Consider the following 10131-nt stretch of genomic DNA (forward strand, 5'->3'; position numbering starts at 1 on the left):
TTGACCCCATTTGGGGTTTTCTTGGCAAAGACACTGGAATGGTTTGCCATTTCCTTCTCCAGCTCATTTGACAGATGAGGAAACTGAGGCAAACAGGGTTAAGTGACTTGCCCAGGGTCACACAGCTAATAAGTGTCTGGCTACATTTGAACTCAGGAAGATGAGTCTTCCTGACTCCAAGCCTGATACTCTATCCATTGTACCACCTAGCTGCCCCCAGATGGGATTTTAGTTGGGACTTAAAGGAAATCAGGGAAGTCGGTGGAGAAGATTCAAATTCTTAAAGCTCACCCAAGAAATTTAGTAATCAAAAAGGAAATCAGCATATCTTATTACAATTTCTTCCCTTAGCAGATAAGTTACATAATAATAGTAGCTACCATTTCTAGAGCCTTTGAGGTTTGCAAAGCATTTGAAAGATGTTATTTCATTTAATCCTCACAAGAGTGCCACAGAGCCAATAAGTGTCTGATGCTGAGATCTTTCTGACTCCAAATCCAGCACTCTATCCACTCACTGTTCAATCTACTTTCTCAGCTAATTATAGATAGAAATGAGCCCCAGATAAAAGTGATTACTTTCTCCCTAAGTCTCTCCCTCTTCTTTTGGTGTTCTTCAGTTTTGTCCTACTCTTCATGGTCCTACTTGGAGTTTTCTTTACAAAGATACTAAAGTGCTTCACTACACCAAATATTCAATAAATATTTGTTGAACATATTCTCTGTACAAGATACTGTGCTAGGTGCTCTGGGGGATATAAAAAGGCATAAGACATTGAACCTGTCATTTCAATCCTCTCTGACTCTTCATGACCCCTTTTGGGGTTTTCTTGGCAAAGACACAGGAGTGGCTCAAGGGGTTTATAATCCCTTAATTTATAATCCCCAAATATGGTATCCAGATTTTTTACAACACTTCATTCAATGGGACTAACACATAAAATGGAACATAGATGGAAAAGTTTGTATTTCAAAGCAGGAAGCTAGGTAATTTCATTTTAGTGAATTTCTTGTATGTTTTAAAACAAAAGAATCTTAGAACTTTGGGCCTTGGAGATCGTTTAATTCATACCTCTGTTGCCCATCCCATTTGTGAGATTGTTGAGTCCTAAGGAGATTAAATGCCTTACCTAAAGATACATGGTTTCTAAGTATCTGGTCAGCACTAGTCTCTGTTCTGAGTCCAGTGCTCTTTTCCCAAGACTATGCTGCCTTTCTTGGGAAAGTCTTTTAACTTTTCTGAATATATTTCCTCATCTGTAAGAAAGAAATTAAACTAATCCTTCCTGATCCTTAGAAGGTTTGAAGGAGAGGGATCAGAGGAGGTAAGGACTGATGAAGGTACTTTGAAATGTCTAAAATGTTGTACAAATTAGTGGAAGCTGTTCCAGGGACAGAAGAGGCCAGCTCCCTCTGGAGGAGGTGAACAATGAAGGTAATCAGGCCTGGAAACAGCTCCTTTTCCTGTTTATAAGCTTTCCTTCCAGGCAGCCCCCGACCCTCAGGCCATCATTGTGTTTACCCCAGGCCTAGGCTGCTTCCTCATTCTCACCTCTGCAGCACAACACCGGACACAAGGCTCAGTAACTTAAGTTCCAACATGGCGGAGCAATTCCTGAATGTTGTACCACAAAAATAACCCTAACCCTAAGTCTGTCTCTGCCTCTGCCTCCCTACTAAGAATCTTTGCCTGAATCATCTCCTCTTGCAATAGCTCCCTCCCATTTTCCTGAATTCTCTTACTTGACTTCATGCTTACTCCAAATGTCCAGAGCTATGCTAAAACTTACCAGAGATCAAGGCAGTGCCAAAGATGGTCCTCTGAAATCTCCCGTTCCTGAAGGCTCCTAGATAGTCAACCTGAAAGCAAGAAAAGGAAATTCCTCTTTAGGTCACATATTCAACCAACAACCATCAGCTTAAAATTGATCTCTAGGCACTTTTGAGCAGCTCATTACAAATGCAGGTCCAGATAGTCACAATTAGCCCAATTCTGCATTTAGGAGAGCTCAAGTAACTTGCCCCAGTGGGTAGAGAGTGGGAAGAGGTAACTTGGAGTATTGGGTTATTGTGTAGGACTGGGAATTTTGAAGTCCTGGGTTCAAATCTCACTTTTGATACTTTTTAATTGACTACAAGTAAGATATCTAACTCCCTGAGCCTCAGTTTCTTTATCTGTAAGTGACAAACAATAATACCTGTACTACCTACCCTAAATAATCTATAGAAAGTGTTTTCCAAACTTTAAAGCAAAAGGCAGCTTGACACAGTGGGGAGAGAGCTGACTTCTGAGTTAAAAAGTCTTGGGTTCAAGAGCTAGGTAGGACAAGTATTAGCTGTGTGACCCCAGACAAGTCACTGAACCTCACAGCCCACAGGCAACTCGATAACACATAAAATGCAGAACAGTGTTGGACTGAATTGGTAATTGTCAGGCCAACTAGCATATATTAAGTATCTACTGCTACCCTGGGTGTTAGGGCCTAGAGACAAAAGAAAGGCAAAATTAGTGTCTGTCCTTAAAGAGCTCACAGCCTAATTGGGATGATAACATGCTAATGAATTGTAAAAACAAAATGTACACAGGATAAATTGGAGATGATCTTAAAAGGAAAGCATTGGCGTCAAGGACAGAGGGAAATTTTTTACCGGGAGCTCCTTATACTAATAAAATCACAGATCTAGTCCCAAACCAGAAGCTTTAATGTGCTCTATGGGTGTCATTATAATAATAATTATTATTATCACTATTCATAATACCATTGAGATAGGATAATAACAATGATGGTAATTAATAATAATAAAGTCCTGTCTTCTCTGCCTCATTCTTGGATTCCATTCTTTTTTTTAATTAGTTAATTTATTTACTTTTAGTTTTCAACATTCACTTCCTTGAGTTCTACATTTTCTCCCCTCCCTTCCCCCTCCACTTGGATTCCATTCTTGATACCTGGGCTTGACAACCCTAATGAAAAAAGAATTGTTCGTTAGCTGGTAGTTTCCATGACTGACCTAAAAGCATCTTTCTCCCACTGCAGAAGTGACTTAAGAAAGTTAGTAAAAGCATCCCCAGAGACAGTCTCAGTGCACCTGTGGGACTGGCTGATGTAGGAGCTTCTCTCTATATACTCTGTCCCTGACACCCACGGTATTAAACATTAGGGTTATTGAGAACTACCAGCAAGCTCTTTGGACTGCCCAGGAATGCCCCTCCCATGTGCTACATTAGTGGGTCACTTGCTATGAAACTCTCCCATAAATTCTTCCTACTGCCTGCCTTTCAGACACCATACTTCTGAGATGCCCACCTGAAACCATATCCCAAAGGTTATTTCTCTTGTCTTTCTCTCACCAATCTCCTAGACTGGTTGTTTTTGCCACACTGAAAAATACAGCACTTTCAATATTAGGCTTGTTGTTATGGCATATGTGCCTGATGAGTCTCATGTTTCCAGCTGGTTTAGGTCTAGAGCAGAGTCTCTTAACCTGGCATCTATGGGCTCCCAGGATGTTTGTGGATAAATTTCAGGGAGTCCATGAACTTGGATGAGAAAGATATTATATCTTTATTTTCACTAAGTTTTGGTTTCCTTTGTAATCCTATGTAGTTTATTTTATGCATTTAAAGACATCATTCTCAGAAGAAGGCCCTAGGTTTCACCAAATGGCTAAAAGGGGTCTGTGTCTTTTTTTTTAAACAAAAAAGGTTAAAAGCCTTACTTTCTTTGTAGTACTATGTATTTCATTTTCTTCACTGAAAACCATTACTCTGAGAAGGGGTCCATATACTTCACCAAGTTGCTAAAGGAGTCCTTGGCACAAAAAGTGAAGAATCCCTGGTCCGTAATGTGCTTGTGTGTTATCCGATGTTCATGAGGTAGGAGTCATGCATAGAGAGCATCGTAGACTTAGAAAGGACCTAAGAAATCATCTACTTCCCCCTCTCTCCCACTTTACAGATGGAGAAATTCAAGCCAAGAGACATGAAATGATTTGCTTAATCTCACATAGTCAAAAAGTAACAAAGCCAAGATTCAAACCCAGATCTTTATACTCCAAATCCAACGCCATTTCCGTTATACTTCATTAGATACTTATATGTTCAGTTTCTTATACAGGCTCCTCAGTTACATGCAGTGGGGTGCTAGCAAATGTTTAACAACCGACTCTACAGGGAAAAAAAAATGTGCCCACAACACACTTTTTAATTTAATTGGCATTATTAACATTTTCTCCCTGCTTCCTTAAGCATGTGAAATAAAAAAAAACAAATCAAGCATTGATTTGTCCTATTTGTCAGTTTCTGAGGTGTAAATGCTCACACTTCAGATTTAACAATCAGCTCTCCGGAGACTGAGAATTGGCTCTGGCCCAATTCTGGTTACAGATAAAGAAAAACTGTTCTGAGGCCACAGAAATACCCTTGACCAGCCATTTTACAAAACCTGCCACTGAATATAAGAAACTATGAATGAGGAAATGTGGGTGAGTTAGGCCAAACCGTTATTTAAACCATTAAATTTCCAACTGCTAAGTACGTCATATAAACATACTAAATTTCATTAGGAGGACAGAGTATCAAAAGTCAAGGTTGTCTGTTTACATTTAATGGTTGCCTCAGTTCAGATAAATATTGACCATATTTTTATAACGAGGAACCCAAGTTCTAAGTTCTTGGCCTCTGTTCTGCTCTCAGGACCTGGGAATGTTAAAACATTATGACTAATAAAGCTGTTTTGTTTCACAGGAAATTTAGAGATAGGAATTTCCTTAATGGTGACTTATTTCCCTCTTAATTCCCCTACTTTATCATTATTGGGTTGTTTTCACCACTGAAATTGTAATAATTTTCTATACTTAGTACCAAAAAAATGTGACTGGCACTGTATAGAACATAAATTTAGACATAAATTTTGGATAAGATCTAATGTTCTTCAACTGAAGTTATACTTTTTTTTTTAGATTGGAAGTAATAAAGAGGCTATGTAGTGTTGAGTAAAGAAGATGTGGATGAAAATCTTGTATCTAATATGTTGTTGTTGTTTATCCTTTGTTTTTTTTTTGGAGGGGGGAGGCAGGACAATTGGGGTTAAGCAACTTGCCCAAGGTCACATAGCTAGTAAGTTGTCAAGTGTCTGAGGCCAAATTTGAACTCAGATCCTCCTGACTCCAGGGCCGGTGTTCTACTCACTGTGCCACTTTATCCTTCGTTTTTGAAGAGGACCATGACATTAGGAAGATGATACCATGACTTGCAAAGGAACTGAATTTAAGGGAGGGAGGACTGTGTAAAGTCACCAACCTCACTTGCCATCTGGGTCCTGTGACAAGATATAGATCAGAATGACTGGAGATGGCCCTGCATCTAATATGTAATGCTTGTGTGACTGTGGACAAGTCATTCAACCCTCAGTGCCCCAGACAATATTCTAACAGTTCAAGTTACAGCAAAATTGTCCTTTTGCATAGGAGTACCTCTATATAACAAGTTCCTCAACCCTCATGGAATCATGGATCCAGAAAAAAAAATAATGCTATATGATGCTTTGTTTCTATCTTTCTGAACCTAAGGTTTCCAGGGAAGCAGGTATGTTTCTAGTCAACCAGCTCTCCAAAAAATTCAAGGCGATTAGATGCCAAGTCAAAAGCAGGTCACTCCTTCCCACCCACCACACTTGGCACTTGAATCTCCTTTTCCATTAATTCCTACATGAAAAGATGCCAACCAACCAGTCACCAAATCCCATTTCCCACACGTATTGTGTCCCAATGATGCAATTTCCATTTATGGGCATGGACGCTAATCATGGGGCCAGGGCCATAGTAAGGTCCTTTTGGGTAAGCCTCTAGTTCTTTAGCTACCAAATTTAACTCTGACATGTTAGCCCTCTAAACCTTTATTTCAAGGACTAAGCAATTATGGGGCTCAGAATCAATTCTTATGGAAAGCTACGTAAGAAATTACTCTGAATTTATTATTCCACAACCTTTTTGTCAGTTGACATTGCCCAAAGAATCTGATTTCAGATGGGCCATGATATGGGGCAGGTGAGAGGAGACATAAGCGTCTTCCTTCAAGGGCTCAAAATCTAACAAATCAAACCAGAGGCGACACATCACTTTCTGAGCCATGAAGACTGTTAATACCCCTTCCATCCATCAGGCATCAGGTGTGTCTGTACTCCTCTGCTAATGCAAAAGACCTTTAGCCAAGGTCCCAAAAGCCTTAGTGCACCTTTAAGCTTTTTTTGAAACTTATTATTTATAAAAGGTTTTAAGGTTTGCAAAGGGCTTTTCTGTTTTGAAACACCCCATGAGGTATTCAGTGCCTACGAAGTTATAAGCGAGGAAGCTGAGAATTGCAGAGATGAAGTACAGCTAATAAGCATCTGGGGTGCAATTTAAAAACCCACGGCTCCCAACTCCAGATCAAGCATTGAACCCATCCTGCCAACTGGACTCTGAACTTTAAAATTTTGATTTTTATTTTGTTTGGATCCAGACCAGTAATTTCATTTGCACAGGGGGTTCCCTAGTGTAGAAATTGTCTTTACCAATGCAGATTGGCATATGCTCTGTACCTCAGTGAGTTAATTAGGGGCTTCCTCATTGTTCACTCGATCAGTTGTGTCTGACTCTTCATGACCCTATTTGGGATTTTCTTGGCAAAGACGCTGGAGTGGTTTACCATTTTCTTCTCCAGCTCATTTTACAGATGAGGGAAGGGAGGCAAACAGGATTAAGTGACTTGCCCAGGGTCATACAGCTAGAAAGTATCTGAGGTCAAATTTGAACTCAGGTCTTCCTAACTTCAAAGACTGAGGTCAGCTCTCTACCTCTCACTTCAAACACATGCCAGATATCTAGGGCAGTTACCAAAGGGCGAATCATTCAATGTCCCTTAGCTTCAACCTCCTTATCACAGAAATGGAAATAATAATACTACTTGCGTTATCTAGGGTGCTTGGGAGCTGTGGAAGAGAGTCCTTTGTGAACTTTAAAAAGCAGGATAGAATTGTGAGTTGTTATCTCAGCTGGGCAGACCAGGAAACAGAGGCACAAAGAGGTTAAGGGACTTGCCTCAGGTCTCATAACTGCTTCCCATAGAGATAAAACTGGAGTTCAAGACACTCCACTCGTTTTGCTTTAGGGATTTAGATACAGAAATTTATTTTATAAAAATGTCAAACCTGGGACAACTGGGTGGTGCAGTGGATAGAGCACCCCTGGAGTCTGGAGGACCTGAGTTTGAATTTGACCTCATATACTTACCAGCTGTGTGACCTTAGGCAAGTCACTTAACCCCAATTGCCTCCCTGCCAAAAAAAATCATACCCTCTGTTCTCCTTGAGGGAACTAAGGCTGAGTGGTTAGTGTTAGCGTCTGAAGTGTCTGAAGCAGGATTCAAATTCAGGTCTTCCTGACTCCTGAGTCCCAAACTGGGCTATATGAATGAGAAAAAGGAGACAAGTAGAGGAAAACTCACTTTTGAGTGTAGTGGAAAATACTAGCTGCCAGCCTCTCATAAAGAATGTTTTTTGTTGAGTTTCTACAAAGAAAGGATCTGAGTAAGGATGATAATTTAGCTATTTATCAAATGATTTAAGGAGCTTTTAAAACTGATGTTGGGTAGTATAGACATCCTGTTAAACTGACAAACATATTTGGACTTCCCTCTTCAGCCTATATATCCAAAATTCACAGAAATCCCCAATGCACATATTTCTTGGTTCCAAAGATTATTGATTTTAGTTTTCCTGCTGTCTCATCCAAATAAGACAAGCATTATGGAGCCAACGTTAGCGTGGCAAGTTTCTTTGTGTTGGAATTCCATAGGATCGTGGAATTATTCAAGCAGGAAGGAAAGATCTTGTCCAAATTCCTCATTTTACAGGTGAAGAAACTGAGAACCAGGGAAGTTGTGACTTGCCCATCGTTACAAGGGTAGTGTGTGTGTGTGTATACATGTATGTATGTGTATATATGTGTTATGTGTATATATATATATATGTCTCTGTACATATATACACATACACACACATATACACCTGTCATATGCTACATGCATAGACACTTATATACATGAGTGTGTGGATATAGAGACAAATAGATAGACAGACAGACAGAGAGACAGATAGATAGATTTGAACCCAGAGCCAGGGCTATTTCTTCTGCTTTGGAAAACTTCTATTCTTCATTTTCCCGATGCCTTGAGATTCCTGGGCATTGGGGAAAGTTTCTGGGAGGTGGGAGGACAATTGGTGAGGTAGAGGACCAAGGAAAGGACAGAGGATAATACTGAAAGCAAAGTTCTTGGCTGGGGTTGGCATTGGGTTCTGTTGGGAGAATCCTATAGCGGGGAAGGGAAGGTGAGATAGCTGTTGGCTACATTACTCTCCTTCCTGAAAATCTCAGAAAACAAACCAGTAGGGGTGAGAGAGGGAAGCAGGAGGCATGGCAGACTAGAAGGAGAAGTATAGCTGTTATAACTGACTTGGAGATTTATTGGATCTATTGATGGTTTTGAGGCAGCAAGGTGGCTGCCGTTTTCTTCTCCAGCTCATTTGACAGATGAAGAAACTGAGGCAAAAGGGGTAAGTGAATTGCCCAGAGTCACATAGCTAGTAAGCGTCTGAAGCCAAATTTGAATTCAGGAAGAATTTGAACTCAGGAGTCTTCCCAACTCCAACCCTAGCACTCTATGCACCATGATGCCACCTAGCCACCTGTTGTTTTTGTTATTTTGTGGTTATCATCTGTCCTTCATTCTCAAAGAGGACCAATGACATCAGGAAGGTGATGTCTTGACTTGCAAGTGAATCGGATTTAAGTGAGGCAGGGCTGTGCAAAGTCACCAGCCTCGCTCTCTCCTCCGGAGCCATCGGGGTCCAACGACAAGATATAGATCAGGATAACTAAAGATGGCCCGGGATGCAGTGGGAGCCTTTGGCCAGCTACCAGTACCATTAGAGAAATGAAGTGTAGCAAGAGGATGGTGTCACCGCTCCAGCAGGTGCAATGGGAAGAGCTGGGACATCGCTTAGCCAGGGCTCTGCCCCTGTACAGCCACTGAGAACTCCACTAAACTATACTAAGGAGGATCATCCCAGAGACCTAGTTGCCAGTTTTGCTGGGAATTTGAGGAGAACAAAGTAATCAGTCCCAGAATAATAGAGACAAAAGGGTTCTAGGCTTAAGCCTGGCATGCCGGTTCTGCCACCTGCTAATTTTGTATCCTCAGGGAAATAAGTAAGCTCCCTGAGCCCATTTCCTCATATGGAAAAATGGAGATAAAATGAAGCCCCCTGTTCATCTCACAGGGTGATTGAAAGGAAAAATGAGAGGGTGTCAAATCACTCTGGAAGCTATGAAGTGCTGTACACAATGTACGACATTCTCACTTTCCCCTGCATTTAGTGACTCTTTAGTCATCTTGGCTGAGTAGTGCCCTCACTTTCCCAACCTCTAGTCAGAACAATGCATTTCCCACAAGAAAAGAGAAAATCGGACTCACCATCTCTCTTCTGCAGACCCTGCTTGGTCTCTTTGGTTTTTTCTGTTCTTGCTGCTCAGACTACTTATAATCTTGCTGCTTCCTCCCAAGGTCAGGGTGTTTATAAAAGGAAAAAAGGAAAAAAACCCCAACTTCCTATTAACTTTTCAGAAATTCACCGCTTTCCCTTCCTATTGGTTGATGCTACAAGTCAGAGCTTTTGGTATTTCACCAGAGCTGGCCAAGAGGCAATAGCCCCTCCAGAGATCAGGGTGGGGATAGGAGTGTGGGGGGAAGCCAGTGGCAAGGATGAATAACATAGATTTCTTATTGTGAGTAGTAACAGGAATAATCTCTCAAAGGCATCAGCTTTTCCTTTTGCCTCAAACTCTTTGGCATATGCAGGGCATGACCCTGGAAAAGAAACACACTGCTAATAATAGTGAGCCTTTGTGCAATTTCTTAGTGTTGGGAATTTCTGGCGAGTGTCTGTTGAGCATAACATTGATATCTTAACACATCATACTTCTGGGAAAAAAAGAGGGAAGAGATCAAGAGTGAGGGTAATGAGTAATTTTACTTGTCAAATAGGTCTTTAGTGTATTTTATTATCATTTAATACATTATACTTTAAAATAC

General features: G+C 40.7%; 1 protein-coding gene across 1 annotated transcript in view; it reads right to left on the minus strand.

The window, feature by feature from the left end:
• Positions 1-9600, minus strand: part of LOC118845431 (selectin P) — a 38567-nt gene extending 28967 nt beyond the window's left edge. Inside the window, exons 1-2 of the mRNA XM_036753337.1 lie at positions 9514-9600; positions 1790-1859 (exon numbers count right to left, since the gene is read on the minus strand). Coding sequence (XP_036609232.1) covers positions 1790-1859; positions 9514-9516 — 73 coding nt within the window. The 5' untranslated portion in view covers positions 9517-9600. The remainder of the gene's footprint in view (positions 1-1789; positions 1860-9513) is intronic.
• Positions 9601-10131: the final 531 nt, after the last annotated feature.

Source organism: Trichosurus vulpecula, chromosome 4 (assembly GCF_011100635.1).
Source record: "Trichosurus vulpecula isolate mTriVul1 chromosome 4, mTriVul1.pri, whole genome shotgun sequence".
NCBI lineage: Eukaryota > Metazoa > Chordata > Mammalia > Diprotodontia > Phalangeridae > Trichosurus > Trichosurus vulpecula.